A 19,369-nucleotide genomic window follows, 5' to 3' on the forward strand; every position below is an offset into this window, starting at 1 on the left:
CCTCATCTTTTTTTTTTTTTACCTTGTCCTATTCATTTAATGTGGGTGCTTGAGGTGTTTAGGGTTGTTTTGTTTTTGACAATCTCTGTAACATTTCACTTAGAAAAGGGGTAGTTTCTTTGGTGGTGGCAATAGCCCATTCACCTTTCAAATGCCCTCCCCAATTTATCGTCTCAGACTGGGATTGGTTCTAAGGTTATATGCAGTTCAGTCAAGCCCTCTTAGGGACCAGCTGGAAGCCGGTGCCTCACTGCAGGCCCTTTGACTCCCAAGAGCCATCAGTCCTCAGTAGGTGTCTGTTTTCCCATTAAGCCCTCCAACAAATACAAAACCTCCCTCCCACTTGTAGCAGGGGAATTACTTAAGACAGAGGTAACAGGTGCTGCCTCACCCCCTCACAGTGGTACACACTGCTCCTAAATGGAATGGAGGGCTCTGATGGGAGTGTAGGGTAGGGAGGGTCAGGGGAAGCTAGTCAGCAGGTGGGAAGATGCTTGGGATTTAAAGCCCCCTTCACTTGCCCATGCTCGTTCAAAGTGCTCTGCCTCCCTCCCCTCACGTGTAGCAAGCGCTCTGCACATGGAGCCTTCAGTGTGGCCAAACGGCGGAGGGAGGTGAGCCCAGCTGTCTGCAGTATCACTGGACAGAGCTGAGTCCACTCCGTGCTCTGGTGTGCCCTGAATTCTATAATGCTATGATCACAGCTGGAATGAGGGACAGGCAAATGGGCCAACAAAGTGTGTCAATTGCAAGGTGTTACACCTTTCAGTTATGCAGTTGTCTTGGCAGAGACAAGATGTCCAAGTTTCAGAAATCCTGTAGCAGTTTGACCCATTCCCTGTCAGCAGCAGGTTATGTCTACCATTCTGTATGGTGGGGGAGCATTTTGGCTTTCTCAGCTAAGGTCCCATGGTCTCCCTGATGGGTGTATAGTGAATGACCAGGCTAGTGAGAGCTAAGCAATCCTCACCTAGTGAAGACCTCTCGTCTTCCTAAAGGCCCTTTGCACCTCCCTCTACAGAGCACACCTTTCAGCTCTGCTGGGCCAGGAGAGAAAGACACTTCATGTTAATTACCTCCTGTCATGATTATATTCCAATACCAGTAGTTGAACAGAATTCATTTTACCATTAATAAGTGGAGTTAACCCCACAAAGCTAAGTAACTTGCTGAAAGCAAGCCCAAATTTATTGCCAAAATTAGTGGGAACTATACGCCTACTGATAAAGAATTTAGGGTTTGAGCATGTATGTAGTTGAGTCTGGCATGCACGGTGGGGGTGAGGGGACCCCACAGAAATCCAGACTTTGCCCCAAACTAACTGAAGGAGTCAGTTTGCTTCTATTCTTAGTTGACTGGTGAAATGCACTGCCTCTGGTCACAGAGGCAGCCATTCAGAACTGCACAAAAAGCAAATGAAATTACAGGTGAGAAAATCTTAAGTGCTTTCTACATCTCAAAGGCCTCTTTACTCCTGGAGTACAGACTGACACTCACTCACTCACTCAGTCCTTCATCTGTCAGGCACATGCAGCCTCATTAACTCTAACAGTGACTCTAAGGGGAAAAGCTACTTCCCTTGACTCCTGGCCACAAGACTTCAGGCTGTAAAGATGGCCTTGGAGTACAAGACTGGATACGGCAATGCACACCGGTACCACCCAGGCTGCTGGATCAGCCGAGGGAAGATAGAGTCTTGTGGAATCAGCAAACTCCAGGATTTTTGATCTGTCTCAAAAAGGTGGAGTGTAACTGAGGAAGACCCCTGATGTTGATCTTTGGCCTGCACACATACACACACATGGTTATTACTGATATAGACAGCCCCGCTAAGCAGCACTTGTCTTTGGTGAGGTATGGACTGGAGATGCCAGCTTAAGTGGTAACTGCACCTATCTATTGAACCACCAGAGGGCAGGTGATGCTCCCACTCCAAGTTTCCTGCAATCCCCATATCGTCCACTAGAGAGGTATGGCTGCAAGCAGAGCAGTTCACCCCTCTCCTCTGGCTGGGCCCAGCCTCCCAGAACCCTAACCTACTGGGAGGAGACAGGCTGGAATCAGGTTAATAAATACAATTCAGGATTTATTAAAAATCAGAGTTCCCCTGCTGTGCCCACCTAGCACTAGAGAAATAAATAACCAGAGAGGGCACCACTGGGTGAATGGAAAGAGAAGTTAATCTCAAGGCAGATTCTTCTAACTACCCTTACCCCTCCCTTTGCCAATACCTCCCACCCCCACTATGGCTCTTGGGACATAGCACCTGAGCAGGCACCTCAGTCCAGGTAGAATGTGGCTGGCATCAAGGCATGTCTGCCCTGCCCAGGAGGGGAGACAGGCCCTGGGATCGTGTTTCCAGCCCTTGATAACCCCGAGACCTGCTCCCCCCAGGGGCCAGGGCTGAAGCACCAATTGGAGGCACCTGAGGGGTAGGGATGGTGGTGGTGGTGGTGGTGGTGGTAGGGAGAGTGGGCTAACAGCCTAGGCAAAAGAAGCTGAAAGGAGGTCCGGCCCCCAATCCAGTTTCAGATCCAGTCCCGCCTCCCTTCCCACTTGAAGCCAAAAGGCTCTACTCAGCTGAGGATCTTCCGGGGCAGTTCGACAGAGGCACGGATGAAAACCGCATCATCCCGCACGTAGTTCCGCTTTCGGATGTCCTGGTGGGAAATGAACTTGGGGTAGCCGAAGCCCAGAGAACTCTCATCCAGGGAGCCTCGCCACGTGCCGGGCTTCTGGAAGTTCTTCCAGTTTGGATCAGGGTGGAAGGTCTCAGTGACATGCTGTGGCTTAGCCAAACCTGGGTCACTCTGATCCAGCAGGGAGAAGGTGACCCGGCGGGCAAAGGGCCACTCAAGGAGATTGTCAAAGGCGCCCGGCAAGACACGGATGTAGATGGAGAGGTGTGTGCCCTCACCACTGCCGTTGCCGTTGAGGAATGCAGACACCTGCAGCTTGTAGCCGTACTTATGCGTATAGAAGGCTGGGCTGAAGCACTCCAGGTTAGGCTTGGCCTTGGCCTCTTGTAGACGACGCCCATAGCTGCCAATCTTCCAGATGAGCACTCCATCGCTGCCTATGGATAGTTCTTCCAGCTCTCTTCGCAGCTCCTGCAGCTCTTGCCGCTGTCGGCTCACCAGGGCACACATCATAGCCAGATGTGGCTTTACGCTCTCCTCCACGTGACGTCCCATTGCCAGCTTAGGGCACTGTTGGCAAAACCCAAAGCCATGGGAGAAGGAAAAAGTTACCAAAAGAGGAAGGCCCAAGGGAGAGGAGAAGCAGGTCGGGGTGGCAGGCACCTAGTTCCACAGGAACAGGACAATGGCGGAGGGCACTGGGAATGAGCAGGAGTTGACTAGCAGGACCCATCGAGGCCTCAACTATGGCAGCAACTGATGCTCTGTCAAGGACCTCAAGGGCTAAGGGGCTGAGGAAGAAGGGGCATCTCACCCTGTGCTTGCAGCCAGACTCTTTGAAAGGGCAGAGAACAAAGGCAGTGCTGCAGCTATCCTTCAGATGGGTGGGCAGGTCTTCCCGGGCCACAGTGCCCACTCCACATTGGTTGGGGCAGGGAACAGGCAGGCGTGGGCACTGGTACTGGTGGCTCTAGGACCAGAAATAGCAAGAGTGGTCAGTACCCCAACTCCCTGGTACACAGTCTCACAGACTACAGGTCAGCAAGGGCCTCACCTGGATGGTGTCATAAACAAATTCCTTGGTACAGTAGGCACAGGGCTGGGTGCGCTTGGGGCACTCAGACGTGGCATGCTGGGCCAACAGTCGCCTCATCATGCGGGCCCCACACTTGTTCTCACAGTACACACTCTCTTGGGGGCACACGCCCTCGTGACTCTGAAATCACCACAGGGGTTAAGTTAGGGGATGGGATGCCTGGGGTCCCAGGTGCCTCACCCTCCTTCCACCGTCAGCCTGGACCCATGTACCTCGTAGGCCTCCCCACTGAAGTCACAGCCACAGAATTCACACTTGAGGCGGCGCTTAGGGCAGTCGTGCTGCAGGTGGGCAGGCAGGTCACGCCGGCTCAGCTTGGCTGGGCAGCGATTAGGGCAGGGGACTACATTGAAGCTGCAAGTGTTCAAGTGGCCCTGGTGGGACAGATAACAGTCAGTATCTGCCAAGGAAGGGTTAGTTCTAGCTCCCCACCCGAGCCTCACCTGTAGATGACGAAGTGGCCCGCTCCAGCGGCAGCCCTCCTCACTGTGGATGCAGCGGATAGCCAAGCCTAACACCTGGACCTCCAGCTCTGGGTCTGGGTAGATCTGTGGGCAGAGGACGGTGGAGTTGCTATCAGAGCCTGCTGGAGTTGCTATCCACCCCACTCTCAACTGAGCTGGCTGTGCCTGTAAGCCAGTAATAGCTTCTTTGTTTGTTTTGGTTTTTGGAGACAGGGTTTCTCTGTAAAGCCCTGGCTGTCCTGGAACTCACTTTGTAGACCAGGCTGGCCTCGAACCCAGAAATCCGCCTGCCTCTGCCTCCCAAGTGCTGGGATTAAAGGCGTGCGCCACCACGCCCGGCAGTAATAGTTTCTTGATCAAAGACCTCTCAGACTATGTCTCTGTGCCCTAGGATGAAGGACAGAGTACAGTATGTATTTACTCTGTCTGACTTGGACCCTAGATTCCCCCAACATGGCTGCATGGGAACATGCTCCCTTCAGGGAAGCAGGCCATCAGCCTGCTCGGCCGTAAGGTAAACCCCCTTCTGCTTCCTTCCTCTTAGTGCAGGGGTCCTGGCCCCCAGCCACGGGAAGAGGAGGGAGCACTTTTTATGGGCACAGAGCAGCTCTGTGCACCCCTACAGGCTGGGCATTGTGCCTGCCCCCCCAGGGCAAACACAGCCTGCGTTTGCAAACTGGCCTGGTGGGAGAGAACAGGCTACCTTTGTGGGGGCACAAGATCATGAGGCTTGGGGTTGACACTGGCTCTGTGCCTCCTGGCTGCCAAGAGCTCCAGCCCCCAGCAAGGGCAACAGCCCATATACTATGTACCTAGGCTTCCAACCTAGCAGTATGGACTCACCTTGGCATAGTCCAGAGGAAGTTGGTCCTCAGGGCATTTGAAGACTCCTTCACTGAAAGGGAAGAAGGCAGGGTCAAGGCTCCTCAAGCCCTGGGCTTCACCCTGTCAGTCAGGGTAGCCTCCCTCCCTTGCCAGGCCCCTTCCTAGCCTGCCATGGCTGAGACAAAGGGACAAGAGAAGTCAGAAGGGACCCACTTTTCAAGGGTACTAAACGACCCACAAATGGCATTCTAGGTCCAGTGCGGACAGACACAGCTGCCTTGGGCAGCACTTTCCCAACAGGTGGCAGCTGGCGTCCCCTCCCCCCAGGACAGCAGCTGGACTTGAAAGAAACAGGCATGCTGCCACCCGCTTCCCCAAGAATGGTTTTCATTGGCTACTCTGAAAGCTGACGGGAGGGTATACAGGGATGGGCTTGGATTAAATGCCAGGGCTACCCAGCCTCCATGACGGTGCCAAGCCTAGAACCAAGGCTAAGGTCATCTTGAGGCCACTTTATACTATCCCTTCTCCTCTTTGAGGGTGTGTTTCTTAAAAGAGTGGGAAGGAATAGCAGGGCCCCCGGCTCTGTGCTCCCACCATCCATTCCTCACACTCCCTCCTGGCCTTCACCACTTGCCTCTGAGAGGCAATTCAAAAGATGGAGGGGTGGGGGAGGAAGCAAAAAACCAATCAGAGGCTCCCTAGTAAAGCAGCACCTGGGTATGTCTGTCTGTCTGTGGTATGTCTGTCTGTGGTAACTCAGGCTTTAACCACAGGCAGAGCTCCTGAAACTTGGCCACCCTAACACCTGCCAGCTCTCCTGTCCCTCTTCTCCCATCTCCACACAGATATTAACACCCACAGAGCCTGGTAGCATGCTTCCTCCTGCCAGTATGGCCCAACTGACCCCTACAAGACCTGTCACACATGACTGCCATGGCCCAGGCAAGGCATGGGCTCACCCAGCAAGACTGAAAGCCCCCAGGCTCTGCATTCCTGGCAGATCTGAGTCAGGTAGGCCTCAAGGCGGAAGCAGAGACTACAGGGCGGCCCTGCTGTAACAGCACTGTCCAGAGCCTGGGCAGTCCATATCCCAGGTGCCCAGTCCATCAAAGCACCTCCTCTTGGTCCACACTACTGGCCATGTCCCTGATGCGAAGGACCCAAGTGAGGCACTAAAGAGCTATGCCTGCACCCAGGAGCAGCCTTCCTGGCTCAATCTGGGTAATAGCCAGCAGCAGCAGGAGTAAAAGAGGGGTGGGCCAAGGGGGAGGGGGGTCCACTTGGCTGCTTCTGGAATGTGCTGACCCGGTGGTTTTGAAGACAGCAAGGGGACTAAGGCAGGTCCCTAGGCTTCAGGCAGCAGCTAACTCTGCAGCTTGGGGCCCAGCCAGGACAAAAGGTTTGGCCAAGGCTATGGACAACCTAACTTGTAGGGTAGGGGTGATAGTGGGGAGGCAGAGCCTGCTCAATCACCTCTTTCCTCCAGAAGCCACTAAACACAACTGGATCGTGGGGGAGGGGAGAAGGCAGAGGCAGCTCCTGGCTGAGCAGTGGAGGCCCAAGCCCAGGGGAGAAGACAGGATGGGGGGAGGGGGTAGTGGGAGAGGAAGAGGGGATTTCCGGGAGGAGGAGGGGCAGAAGCAGCCTCGAGGGGACTGAGAAGGAGGTGAAGGAGGGAACAAGGCCTGACAGACCCCTCCTGGCTCCTTCCCCGAGGCAGTAAGGGTGGGTCAGCTGGAGGAGGGGGCTGGCTCAGCTGGCCTCATCTGGAAACCAGAGGGCCAGGAAGGGAGCCGGGAAGACAATGGGCCCGTGTGTGTCTGTAGAGGAGTTAAGTGTGTACATTTCAGGGAGGAGGGCCAGAGGGAGGAGGGAGAAAAGAAGGGAGGAGGGGGGACCACAGCAGCTTGAGCAGGAGCATATGTGAGAGCAGGAGCCCGCGGCTGCTAGGAACAAAAAACAAAGGGCCTGCTGAGATTTCCGCCAGCCAGGGGCTTCGGAAGACAGTGGGGACGAAGCACTGAGGCACAAGTCCCACATTGCTTTCCCTGCCAGTTCCCCTCGCGGGACCGCGGCAGACTCAGCCTGCCTTGTGCTCTAGAGCACGACCTCCACGGGCGTTGGGGCTCCCCGATCTCCCCTCCAACATGCAGCCTTCAGTGCCAGGAGCCTCAAGACCGCCCAGGGGTGCCCAGAAATGTGAGCGATGCCTGAGGCCGCAAGGCAGGACCTGGATCCTCAGTGGGCACAGGGCATTCAGTACCAACCCGGGTGGCCGATGTACCAACCATCCATTGTACTCAAGACCCCAAGGGAGGGTTCCCCACTTAAGAGGCGGGGAGGGCTGCAGGTCACAGTCCAACCTCTACTGCTTGGCCACACGCAGCCCGGGCTGGATTCCCAGCTAAAGACTTGAATCGTGTGACCCTGGGCAAATCGCAGCCCTTATTTTTTTGAATCTCTGAAATGGGAGAACAATAGCGGCCGCTCTCTCAACGTCAGAGAGGAAAAGAAGAGGTTGGACAGGTGAAAACTCCAGCGGCTTGAGTGCCGCGCGGGAGAGAGAGGCTTTGTCCTTCCCTTCCCTAAAGGATTCAAAGTTCAAGACTGTGGCCGCTCGGGCTCTCAGGTAGGGGGGAAGGGCCGGCTACGGGTCAGGAAGGGCGGCTTTCCCTCCGCCAGAGCGTGGGGAGGCAGTTTTTCCTACCTGGAGCTGGGCAGGTAGGACCCGAGACCCTACGCTTGGGTGCGTAAGGTCCTCCCCAGGGCCCTGACGTCACTGCCGCCCCTTGACATCATGGTGGGCGCTCCTGAGGTCACCGGGCGGCCTCGCAGACAAAGGCGCGACGTGTCTCCGGCCCGAGCCCGTCCCCCGTGCACCGCCCTCATCCCCCTGCACTGCCGGCGGAGGCCCACCGCCCCGGGTCGCACCTGAGAAACTCCTGCAGGCAGGTGTCGCAGAAGCGGTGGCCACAAGTAGACACCTGCACAGGCTCGCGCATGGGCTTCCCGCACAGTGGGCACAGCAGCCGCCGCTTGGGCTTCTCCAGGAACTTGTAGTCGAAGCCGGGCATGGCGGGCTGGCAGCGGGCACGGGCGAGCGGGGCCGGGCACGCGGCGGCCCCACAGCCCGCGCCTCGCTCGGGCCGCGTTTCCCGGCTGCGGGCGGCGCCGACTGGCGGCCGAGACCGGCCCGGGTCCGCAACCCCGCCCGCCGGAAGAGGGGGCGGAGCCGCGTCCCCATGGTCCTAGAGCCCGCCCTCGTGCCCCGCCCACTCCACAACCCCTCACTCCGAATGCTGTCGCACTCCGAACTCTGCCCTGGCTTTGAAAGTTAAATTAGGCTTCTCTTTCCCGCTGGAACTCCGAGTGTGGCCGAGAGTCTTCCAGAAGCGGGTCCCCTTGCGTTACGATGGTGCCTATCAGGTCGCACCACAAAGACTTGACACTTTAGAGGCCACCTTAAGGTCTCCTGCGCCACGCGCCGCTCAGGGACCCGGGGCCCTAGCTTCTAGGTGCTAGGCAGCGAAGCCTGGCAACAGGATCCCAGTAAACCAGGCTAGAGCAAGGAAACTGGGCTGGGCGCTGGGCCAGCGGAACCTCGGCCCCAGCCCTCAGGCCTCTGGCTGCGCCCACATTCCTCCTGGCCGCTGCCCTGCAACCACAGTCGGGCCCAACCCAGTCTTGGGGTGTCTAGCGGCCACTTCCACCCACCCAGTAAGAGATCATAAGCCAAGCAGGCATTTGATATTTTTATTAGTGATACTTTGAAACCTTTGAGAAATTGGTCGGGTTACCTTTCTCCCCAGTCTAGGTCTGGTGAATAGCCTGGGGAAAGGGCAACCTTTCAGCAGTATCTCCTCAGCAAACAAAAAAATAGCTCCAGCACCCCCTCCCTAAGAGGTGTGTGTGGGGAGGGGTGCCTTCGCAGGGGTTGTGCAAACCCTTGCCTCAGGGTAAGATAGAAAAGGGGGCTCCCTCCAACCTATCAGCTGCAAGCTATGCAGAGATTAGGCTAGCCTAATGACCAGTCCAAACAAGCCCTGGCTTGCCCTATTCCAAAGCATGGCATGAGTCTCCAAGAGGACACCGTCAGGGACTTACTTTCTAACTGGGCTGAGGGTGGTTGGAGAAAGGTGCGTTTTTTTTTTTTAGCAAAGGTTTTGAAGGCCGTCCTTCTGTTGACCCCTGCCAGACTGGAGCCTTGCAGATATTTACTAAGATAAAGAGCTTTGGAGACAGGGACTTGGGGGAACAGAGTAGACTTCACTGGCCTTTCTACCCCATTGACGACACAATCCAGGACGCTGACAACAGTCATTCCTCGGGCACCTGCATTTTTCAGAATACTCAAAGGTGGTCTCTTGGATCATCCTGTCGCCTCAGGGGGGAACTGGTTCATCTGTGACTGCTGAAGAGTATCAAAGAGAAGCTACTACTGCCTTTCTGGAGGCAACGCCTACAGCAAGCATCAGCCCTCTTTGATTTCATTGGGCCCTGGAGCCAGAACCCTCCTGCCAGGCCAGAAAGGGAAGTTTTCCTATCAACTGGCTCCAGGAAGTATTAGGAGCAAGAATTCACACAAGGTGTGGAGAGCCATAGAAGCAGCCTTTTCTCCCTGAGGGGGGAAATGGCGTCCCCTCCCCATTTCCCACATTTTTCTGGGGGCAGAAGATTGCTCTGGGTGGGTAATTTGGGTTATAACTATGGAAGATAGAGTGGGGAGTAGAGGGGAGTTGGGTTCACCCTAGTGATGTGGGTGAGATAGGAGAAGAAAACTCACATCGAACAGCCAGCAGAGTGTTCCCATGGCAGCAGGACACTGAAGTCACCATGTAAGGATGAGTCTCATCCAGCTGCACTGGCCTAGGCAGCCCCGCATCCTCATCCCTCCTTCCCAGTCGGCCTCGGGTTCCTTTGCCCCAAGAATACACTTCCCCCTCTGCCAAAATTGGAAAGAGTGGGGCATTAACTAAGCAATCAGCTGAACACTGGACAGCAAGAACAACTCCACAAGGAAGGTGGTGAGTATAACCCACCATATTCCTGCCGTGGTCCACCTGCATCCGGTCCACCCGCATCTTGCCCACCCTCACCTGCCCCAACGGCCACAGTGAAGGCATCCCCGCAGGCCACCATCACCATCTTGATGCCCTCCAGGCCTTGGACCCGACAGGGTGCCCTGCTGACCCTGCGGGAACTGGTGCCCAGCTGTCCATGTTGATTGCTGCCAAAAGTATAGCAGTCCCCAGAAGCTGTGGAGACAGAAGACAAGCAAGGAAAGGACAGTGGTGCAGAAGTCTGGACAAAGCCCGGCGAATCCCCTGCAGGCCTCCCATGCCTAGGTCCTACACACCAGTGATAGCAGCTGAATGAGCAGTGCCAAGGTCCACACACAGCAGGGGCTCCTGGTCCAGAGGTGCAGAGCCCAGTGGTGTGAAGCTCAGGGCCTCCTCCACTTGCTGGTAGGGAACAGGCTCCTCGTCCAGGGATAGGTGGTCCAAGCCTAGCTTGTTGAACCTAAGGATGGAGCCAGAAGTTTGTATCAGCCGCCTGCCTTTCTCCCACCGCAGGGAGTCTCTGCAGGGATTGCTAGGATCTATAGCTCCAAGAGACAAATCCTAAGGCTCTGAACCTTAGAACGAGGAGGAAGGCAATAAGGACTGAGATACTTTGCATCCAAGGAGGGCGGGGAGGCAGCCCTAGCACCTTGATGCCCCAGTACCTGTTACTTCCACAGGCCAGGACCCTGCCTGGAGAGGTGAGGATCATGGAAGAGTCAATACCACAGACAACTCTCTGAGCTTCCTGTCCTGGGGCCACAGGCACCTGCTGAGGGCAGTTATGGGACTCCCTGGTGCCTAGTCCCAGTCTACCTAAAAGAACAAAAGAAAACAAAACAAAATGGGATTAGTTTGAGCTTCAGAGATGGTAATGCTGCCTGAATAAAATGGCTAGAGGCTGTCCTCAGACTCAAATGCTTTTCCTAGGCCTCTTCCAGGCTAGCTGAAGCTATAAAGCAATGAATGGTCTGTCTCAAAATAAATAAGTAGATAAATAAATAAAAATTAAAATCCCAACACTCAAAAGCAAGACACCAAGTTGCAGGTGAGACTCCCATCTCATCAAAATGAAAGACCCTATCCAGATGCCACCCACCTTCCCAGGGTGACAACTGCCCCCCTTTAATCCCACAGTGTTAATCTTTGCTATAGCCCTGGTGTCCTCTAGACTCCCCTGTAACATACACACTTTACATCTGAGTCCACCAGGACAGGAATCCCTCTATGACATTACCAGTGTCAGTACCTAGCCCAGTGGGCGAGGGGAGCAGGTCACTGATAAGAGCGTGTCCTTGTGTGTAAAGTCTGACTCCTAGCATTGCAAAAATAGATAAGCAATGTGCCAACACCTCATTTATCTTATCTGAGCACTAATAAAGTATGAAATATGGTTCGTTCAATGAATGAATAGAATTCGAGAAAAAAAAAGGGGGGGAAGGAAAGAATGGGCCACGGAGAGGTAGACAGGTATAGGAATGAACAAAGCATGATGGAGAAGTTGTGAGAGGGACCCTAAACACTGGAGCTGGGCAGTGGGCTTACCACCATCTCCTCTGCCCCAGGCGAATAACTCTCCATCTGTGGACAGGGCCAGCACATGAGAGGCCCCACAGGCCACCTGCACCATCTCATAGCCCAGCAAGGCTTCTACAATGGTGGGCTAGAGAAAGAAAAAAAAAAAGTGAAGGATTTGCCTCCTACCATGGTCTGAGTCCCCTCCCCTGCAAGCCGGAAGTTGGAGGCTGCAAATTCTCAGAAGGTAACTGTCTCTTTAACTCCAACCACACCCACCGCACGCACAGTGGCACAGTGCGGCAGAAACAGCAACAGGTGGGAAGCCACTGGGGAAGGAAGCTTCCAGTACTTCCCCGATCTAACCCAGCGCAGGTGCAGCCTGGGAGTTGCGCTCACTTCCCCTCTCCAGGGTACGGGGACCACCCACCTGGCTGATGTCAGTCAGGTTGCCGTGACCTAAACACCCATTGCTGCCACTGCCGAACGTCATGATAATGCCTCGGTCTGCGGAGGAGGGCAGGGAGAGGAAGAGGGCATTTCGAGTAGTGTGGTTCACTTACAGGTTGGAGGAGGGAGATGAAACTGGGAGTCGATGTCTGGTCTGGTGGCACCAGTATGTTACTACTGAAGCTACTCAGTTTGAGGGAGAATTGCAAGTCTGACTGGTGAAACTTAGTGAAACGCTGCCTCAAAACAAGTTAAAACAAAGCCTGGTGTGGTGGTGCACGTCTTTAATACCAGCACTCAGGAGGCAGAAGCAGGAGGATCTCTAAAGTTCCAGGCCAGCCAAAACTACTACTCCCTGGCAAGACCTTGTCTAAAAAAAAAAGCAAAGCAAGCAAGCTTAAGATTGTTGTAACTCAGTAGTAGAAAGTGTACATCATGTACAAGAACATAGGTTCAACCTCCAGTATTGGGGTGGGGGGGATGGGAGGGGGGGATGGGGAATGCCCACACTGAAATATTGAAAAGGAGTTAAAGGACAGCCCGGGGCTGGGTGGGGCGGTGCGGGTGAAAGATAGGTCCCCCTTTTTTTTTTTTTTTGAGAGGGTTTTTCTGTGTTGCCCTGGCTGCCCTGGAACTCACTCTGTAGACCAGTTGGCCTCGAACTCAGAAAATCTACCTGCCTCCCATGTGCTGGGATAAAGGTGTGCGCCTCTACTGCCCGGCTAGGTGGTCCTTTATAGTGTGTCATTTTGAACTAGTGAGAGCTTTATTTTCCCCATCTATCAAATGGGGATACAATAACACATTTACTGCCAGACCTACTATGCCAGGAAAAGGCGCTGAAGTCAACAAATTGCTGCCACTACTAGATAGAAAGAGTAAATTTTTAGGAGAGAGAAATATTAATTGACCTATTTGAGATGAGAGAAGTTACACTGTCTGGCTTCCTCCTGTCCGTACAGAGGACACTCCCCGGACAAGTTTACCTGTCAAGCAAGCGGTGAACAGGTCCCCGCAGGCCACATGCTTGATGGTCACACCTGACTGGCCTTCCAGGAAACGAGAGACAAACTGGGGCTGAGGCAGCTCCACGGCTCCAGGAAGGAGTGTGCCGCCTCCAGCTCCCAGGGGTGGGGCCTGCAGAGGAGTGGATAACTCCTGAGAACCTTGCTGGGCTCCCATCCTCACCAGTCCAAGCAAGGCCACTGCCAACCTGCTCACCTCCCACAGGATGAGGCGTCCAGAGCGCGTAACGCCAGCCTTCTGCGTGCGCCCAGCGGCTACCTGGACCACCTCCGTGTTGAGCATTGGCAACCTCAGGGGACTGCTAAGGCCACCACCCCAAGCGTAGACCGAAGACAGTGGCGGTGGGATAGCCGGTCTCACAGGTCCCCGGGGGACACCTGCAAGGCCAGAGTTTGAGGCTAAACTAGTGGAAATGGTAGAGAGTCGAGAGCTCCAGCGGCTGGTCCTGAACTCACCCCTACATCGGGCACTGGTGGCCCTGCTCCCTGTGCTGCCAGAGGCTATAGGTGGTCCTGGGGTCAGGGACTTCTCTGCCCTGCGGAATACAAAGGGGCCTCAGGACAAGGGCTGTCTCTGACAGTCCTACGTGACTAACACGTAATGAACAGTTGGCCCTAAACCTCCTATGTTCTCACTGGGTGCCCGCCCCAGGACCCATCTCCCTGCACAGGCCTCCGCATGCGCACGCTGCCCACATCGGTGTGGATGTTGAGTAGGGCCCGGATGCAGAGGGGCTGCGCCATGATGTGGCTGAGGGGTGGCCTCTGTGCAGGTTCCAGGCTAAGCAGACTCAGGACGAGCTGGCGAAGCTCAGGGCTGTACCGGTCAGAGATGGGTGCGAAGGTGCCACTCATGATCTTCAGCACCAGGGCTGGCAAGTTCTGTGAAAGCACAAGTGGGGGTAGCCAAGGTGCTGGGTCAGGCTCTTCTGTAGTACCCCCAATGACAGAATAAAAACAGGTCTACCCGCTGGAAGCTTCAGTCTCATTGGAAAAGCCAGAAAGGGTGGGGGATGGGGCTGGAGCAATGGCTCAGCACTTTAGAGGTCCTGGGTTCAATTCCCAGCAACCATCTGGTAGCTCACGACCATCTATAAGGTGATCTGATGCCCTCTTCTGGCCTGTAGGAGTACATGCAGATAGAACACTAATATACATAAAATTAAAAAAAAAAAAAAAAGTGGTGGCACACGCCTTTAATCCCAGCACTCTGGAGGCAGTGGCAGGTGGATTTCTGAGTTCAAAACCAGCCTGGTCTACAAAGTGAGTTCCAGGAAAGCCAGGGCTATACAAAGAAACCCTGCCTCGAGGGAAAAAAAAAAGCAGAATAGTAGGAGAGCCTAACACTACTTTCAGAACTTCCTAGTCTGACACAGAGGCTTCAGCTATGTCCTCGGAAACCCCCGGGGGCTTTAAGAAACCCCAGGCTTACTCTTAGGAATGTCTATAATCTCATGGAAGAGTCAGAGAGGTCACATCCATATGCTCAGGAATTCCCAGGCTAAAGCAGGACTCAAGGCTTACCATAGGCTAAGCTGAGCAAGATCTTGAGAGGCCCTGGCCTTAGGGGAACCCACCAGCAGGTATGGAGACTGATGGTGCCTCAGCCCGCCACAGGCGAAGGAACACAGAAGTGGTCAGAGCTATGGCAAAGGAGCTAGGGTTCCCATTCCCTTCGTGGCGTCTGTACTCACTGCAGCCTCGAAGGCCCTCTTGAGGCTGGCCAGCTCATATAAGACACAGCCCAGAGCCCAGATGTCACTCTTCTGGTTGTAGGGTTTGCCCTCACACAGCTCAGGGGAGATGTAGCAGGGTGTACCCACCACCTGCAGGAGGGAAGCCTGTATTACAGCCCTGGGAGGAGAGGGACAGAGGCTCTGGCCAGAGACTCATTTGGGGATAGCTTCTCAAAGCAGGCCTTGGGGCTCCCTCTTCAGGGCCATCTAGACAGGGACTGAGGGAAGGGGAAGGGGCAGGACTGTGGAGCAAGCCTCAGCTCTCAGGACCCCCAGTGTCCCCCGCACGTCTAGGCACCGTGTAGGCCTTGCTCTTGCTGCTGAGGATCTTAGAGATGCCAAAGTCACCGATCTTGACCACCATGCGGTGTTTGTCAAGAAGGATGTTCTGTGTCTTGAGGTCCCGATGCAGGATGAGATGTGTGTGCACGTGATGCAGAGCCAGCAGGATCTGCACAAAGAAGTGAAGGATCGTCTCCTCCTCTAGCAGAGAGTTGCAGCGCTTCTGGATGAACTCGGCCAAGGTGCCACCTGTGGCCCAGAGAACCAATCACGACCAGGACTTTACCACAATGGGAACAACCCGCTGCTGTTAATAGAACAGGACACTAGAAGCAGAGATGGTGAGGAGCCTGTCATGGCCACACCCAAGTGGGGCCAGAACTCTGTACGTCTGGCCTCCAGCCAAGTCGGCTCCAGAGGGAAGGCGCCTAATGGTGTCCGGCTCTCCTGGAGGGTGACGGCCCCTCTAGGCTGAGGCAAAGCATCCTACCTGGTGCGTACTCCATAGCAATCATGAGGGCCTTGTCCTCTAGGAAATTCTCATAGTACTCGATGACGTTGGGGTGGTTGAGCAGCTTGAGCACCTGGCACTCGTTCTGGGCCGCCTGCCTCTCTTCTTTGGTCATCTGTTCCACTGGGATCTGCTTGAGGATCACCAGCTTCTGGTCGGCCTTTCGCAGGCACAGGTGCACAATCCTAGGGACACAGAGCACCGAGCAGGCGCCAGCTAAGCCTCCAGCCACACGTTAGATTAGAGCGGCCCAGAGCCACACAGTTCTGAGATGATTAAGCGGGGCATGGTAGAGGGTACAGAGGATCTGAAGTTCAAGGCCCTGTCTCGAGAACAAAACGGTCTGGAGAGATGGCTCTGCATCCAATTCAGCAGGCTCAAAACCACCTGTAACTCCAGCTTCAAAGGATCTCATGACCTTTCCTGGCCTCCAACAGTGGCATTCACTCACATACAAAATTAAAATAATAAATATAAATCTTGGCCTGGAGAGATGGCTCAGTAGCTAAGAGCACTGGCTGCTCTTCCAGAGGACCTGGGTTTGATTCCCCACACCCACATGGCAGATCCAGTTTCAGAGGCTCCAACATTCTCTTCTGACCTCCACAGACACATAAAATAAAAACAAATGTTTTAAAAAGGGAAAACTGGGGCTGGAGAGATGACTCAGTGGTTAAGGGCACCGACTGCTCTTCCAGAGATCCTGAGTTCAATTCCCAACAACCACATGGTGGCTCACAACCATCTGTAATGGGATCTCATGGCCTTTTCTGGGGTCTGAAGACAGTGATAGTGTACTCATAAAATAAATTAAACAAATAAATAATTCAAAAAGGGGGGGGGAATTTTACCCTCCTTGTGACCTATGTAAAACTAGGTCACATTTAAAAAAATGCCTTCTTCATATATAAATCTGTACAATGCATTCATAAACAGTTTGCTTTGTTTTGGGTTTTAGCTTTTAAAAATATTTATTTTATATGCATAAATGTTTGGCCTGCATACACGTTTGTGCCCACGGAAGCCAGAGGAGGGTACTGAATCCCCTGGAACTGCTGTGTGTGTGGATCCTTGGAATAGAACTCTGTCTCCTTCAAGAACAAGTGCTTTAACCACCGAACCATCTTTCCAGCTCCTGGTTTCAAGATTTTGAAATAGAGTGTCACTACACAGCATGGGATAACCTTGAAAACTCAGTGTTCCCAGGTTGGCCTTAAATTCCCTAACCCCAGCTTTCTGAGAGCTGAGAGTCCAGGCTTCTGAAATTCTTTTCTGAGTACAGGCCTGTGCAAAGACCTCAAACTTCAGCGCTATCAATAATTTAGTCGCCTCTGGCAATGTCAAGAATATCTTACTTTAAAAATATCCCCTGGGGGCTGGAGACATGGTTCAGTGGTTAGAGCACTGGCTGCTCTTCTAGGCTCAATTCCCAGCACCAACGTGACGGCTCACAACTGTCTGTAACTCCAGTTCCAGGGCTTCTGACACTCTCAATCTGACATACATTTAAGTAAAGCACCAGTGGGCACAAAAATAAAGCTTTAACAATCTCCCCGAGCCTTCTAAAATGGTCCTTCTCTGCCTTCACCAAATCTAACCCCTACATAGCAGCCACAATGGCACCCAGCTTTGTTTCCTTGTCTGAGCTGGCACTCCAATCCAGGGCCCTCTATTGCTGCACCCCAACCTGAGAATGTCCTTCAAACACAGGGGTCAGGTTAGTTCACTCCCTTGCTTTGTTTGTTTTCAGGGTCACTCTCACAGAGGCCAGGCTGACCTTGAACTTGCTCTGAAGCATACACATTTAGCTAAAGACCTTAAACTCCCTATCCACCAGCTTCTACCTCCACCATTCCTGCTGAGATTCCAGGCATGGACCACCATATCGCATTCAGCTTTCAAATTCTTCCCTGGTTTGTGGCGTAGCTCTGTGATACCGTGAATTCAATAGCTAGCACAAACAAGAACAAAACCCTCTCGCCTTTATACTTTAAATCAACTCAACCTCTTTCTCTGGTTTACAAGATCATAATCTGGTCCCCACCCTCCATGACAACCACATTCCTTACCTTGCTCACCACATTCCAACTACAGGAGTCTTTTTCTCAGTTTCTTGACTGCTATAACATTTTTCCCATGTGAGGGTCTTTGCAAATGCTACTTCATCTACCAGAAGGACTCTACCTGGCCCTCATTTCTTCAGATCTTTTGGTTTGGCTTTGATGTTGCTGATGTTGTTTTGTCAAAACAAGAGTTTCTCAGTGTAGTCCTGGCTGTCCTGGAACTTGCTCTGTAGACCAGGCGGGCCTCAAACTCAGACTTTTGCCTGCCTCTGCCTCACAAGTGCTGGAATTAAAGGTGTGTGCCACCAAGCCAGGCTCAGTTCTTCAAGTCTTGACCTTCCACCTCATCTGGACTCCTTAAGTTCCTGCTGTTGATAACTGCTCAAACTTCATTAACTGTTTTAACAATGTCTTGCTTGTTGGATCACCTTCCTGTGGGCTATATTACCTTCCTTGGTGAACTTCTTAAGTTCCCTTTTGGTTTAGAAATTAAACCCAAGTACGCTAGGCAGGAGCTCTACCACTGATATTCACCCTCAGTCCCTCTTTTCTTTTTCTAAAATTTGAGAAGGGTAGCACTAAGTTGCCTAGACTGGTTTTAAGCTAGTTATGTAGTTCAGGCCTGTCCAGAGTATACCATAAAAACTGCTTTTCTGCCGGGCGTGGTGGCGCACGCCTTTAATCCCAGCACTCGGGAGGCAGAGGCAGGCGGATTTCTGAGTTCGAGGCCACCCTGGTCTACAGAGTGAGTTCCAGGACAGCCAGGGCTATACAGAGAAACCCTGTCTCGAAAAACCAAAAAAAAAAAAAAAAAAAAAAAAAAAAAAAACTGCTTTTCTTTTCTTTTTTAAAGATTTGTTATATCTAAGTACATTGTAGCTATTTTTAGACACACCAGAAGAGGGCGTCAGATCTCATTATACAGATGGTTGTGAGCCACCATGTGGTTGCTGAGATTTGAACTCAGGACCTTTTGGAGAGCAGTCTGTGCTCTTAACCATCTCTTCAGCTCTTGCTTGTCTTTTCTTTTGGAGACAATCTCTATGTAGTCCAGGTTGGCCTCGAATTCACAGCAATGCTCCTACATCTGCTCCCAAGTACTGAAATGACAAGCGTGTACCACCCCACCTGGTGCACGGTCTCTTACTGTTGATAACTGCTCAAACTTCATTAACTGTTTTAACAATATCTTGTTTGTTTGGATCAACTACCTATGGGCTATGTTCGTAAAGGGGAAGTACCTCGCCTGTTTTGGTCATAACTGTAAACTCCGGGCAGTCTGACCTGTGCAGTTTACGCTTATTATCAGTTGAAGCAAAGAATAACCAATCTACAGGGAAAAACTATCTTCCAAGGGCACAGGCTGGTCTGGAGGGCGTGGTTTGGCTGTGGGCGGGGCCTCCCGCCTAAACCTAAGGACCGGATGCCTGGGCGGGGCATCCCATAGTGGTGCTCTGGCTTCGGGGCGGAGCCAACAGGGCCACGATTTCTTGGTCAGAATTAGGGCCCTAATTTCTCCCTTAGCATTTCCTCCCCAGCGCCCTGGCTCACCCGAAGGCACCTCTTCCCACCACTCGGATCCGCTCGTACTTCTCCATCTCATTTCTCAGTTACGCTTCTGGAATCCCGGTGCGGCGCGTGCGCGGACCCTCCCATCTGGGAGCTCCTCCTCCTTGCTGTAAAACTTTTGCAGGGCGGAG

General features: G+C 53.3%; 2 protein-coding genes across 6 annotated transcripts; both read right to left on the reverse strand.

Moving 5' to 3' along the window:
* Positions 1 to 1,083: 1,083 nt before the first annotated feature.
* On the reverse strand, positions 1,084 to 8,240 carry Traf4 (TNF receptor associated factor 4). Of its 2 annotated transcripts, none has more exons than NM_009423.4 (7): positions 7,959 to 8,211; positions 5,043 to 5,094; positions 4,179 to 4,283; positions 3,948 to 4,109; positions 3,694 to 3,855; positions 3,454 to 3,609; positions 1,084 to 3,209 (listed from the first exon to the last, which is right to left on the reverse strand). In NM_009423.4, exons 1-7 carry the CDS (start codon positions 8,099 to 8,101, stop codon positions 2,577 to 2,579), a joined length of 1,413 nt encoding a protein of 470 aa, NP_033449.2. In that variant the 5' UTR covers positions 8,102 to 8,211; the 3' UTR covers positions 1,084 to 2,576. The 2 variants fall into 2 exon arrangements, with proteins under 2 accessions (NP_033449.2, XP_030101780.1); XM_030245920.1 differs by having other exon boundaries at positions 1,159 to 3,209; positions 7,735 to 8,240.
* Positions 8,241 to 8,766: 526 nt separating this feature from the next.
* On the reverse strand, positions 8,767 to 19,356 carry Nek8 (NIMA (never in mitosis gene a)-related expressed kinase 8). Of its 4 annotated transcripts, none has more exons than XM_006532184.4 (15): positions 19,221 to 19,356; positions 15,586 to 15,791; positions 15,112 to 15,344; positions 14,772 to 14,903; positions 13,751 to 13,959; positions 13,534 to 13,613; positions 13,274 to 13,455; positions 13,039 to 13,189; positions 12,033 to 12,109; positions 11,633 to 11,750; positions 10,753 to 10,903; positions 10,384 to 10,547; positions 10,124 to 10,282; positions 9,811 to 9,969; positions 8,767 to 9,435 (listed from the first exon to the last, which is right to left on the reverse strand). In XM_006532184.4, the coding sequence occupies exons 1-15, from the start codon at positions 19,265 to 19,267 to the stop codon at positions 9,410 to 9,412; spliced, it is 2,094 nt and encodes a 697-aa protein (XP_006532247.1). In that variant the 5' UTR covers positions 19,268 to 19,356; the 3' UTR covers positions 8,767 to 9,409. The 4 variants fall into 4 exon arrangements, with proteins under 4 accessions (XP_006532247.1, NP_543125.1, XP_006532248.1 ...); NM_080849.3 differs by having other exon boundaries at positions 8,767 to 9,438; positions 19,221 to 19,327; XM_006532183.4 differs by lacking the exon at positions 8,767 to 9,435 and having other exon boundaries at positions 9,447 to 9,969.
* Positions 19,357 to 19,369: the final 13 nt, after the last annotated feature.

The sequence above is a fragment of the Mus musculus genome, chromosome 11 (genome assembly GCF_000001635.26).
Source record: "Mus musculus strain C57BL/6J chromosome 11, GRCm38.p6 C57BL/6J".
Taxonomy (NCBI): Eukaryota; Metazoa; Chordata; class Mammalia; order Rodentia; family Muridae; genus Mus; species Mus musculus.

Coding starts and splice junctions, on each gene's coding strand:
- Traf4 (NM_009423.4), bottom strand. CDS start 8,101: ATGCCCGGCTTCGACTACAAGTTCCTGGAGAAGCCCAAGCGGCGGCTG. Junction 5,095..7,958: donor TGCCTGCAGGAGTTTCTCAG/GTGCGACCCGGG, acceptor CTTCCCTTTCAG/TGAAGGAGTCTTCAAATGCC. Junction 3,210..3,453: donor AGTCTGGCTGCAAGCACAGG/GTGAGATGCCCC, acceptor TTTTGCCAACAG/TGCCCTAAGCTGGCAATGGG.
- Nek8 (XM_006532183.4), bottom strand. CDS start 19,267: ATGGAGAAGTACGAGCGGATCCGAGTGGTGGGAAGAGGTGCCTTCGG. Junction 13,614..13,750: donor GGCAGCGTGCGCATGCGGAG/GCCTGTGCAGGG, acceptor TGTATTCCGCAG/GGCAGAGAAGTCCCTGACCC. Junction 13,456..13,533: donor CACCAGTGCCCGATGTAGGG/GTGAGTTCAGGA, acceptor CTGGCCTTGCAG/GTGTCCCCCGGGGACCTGTG.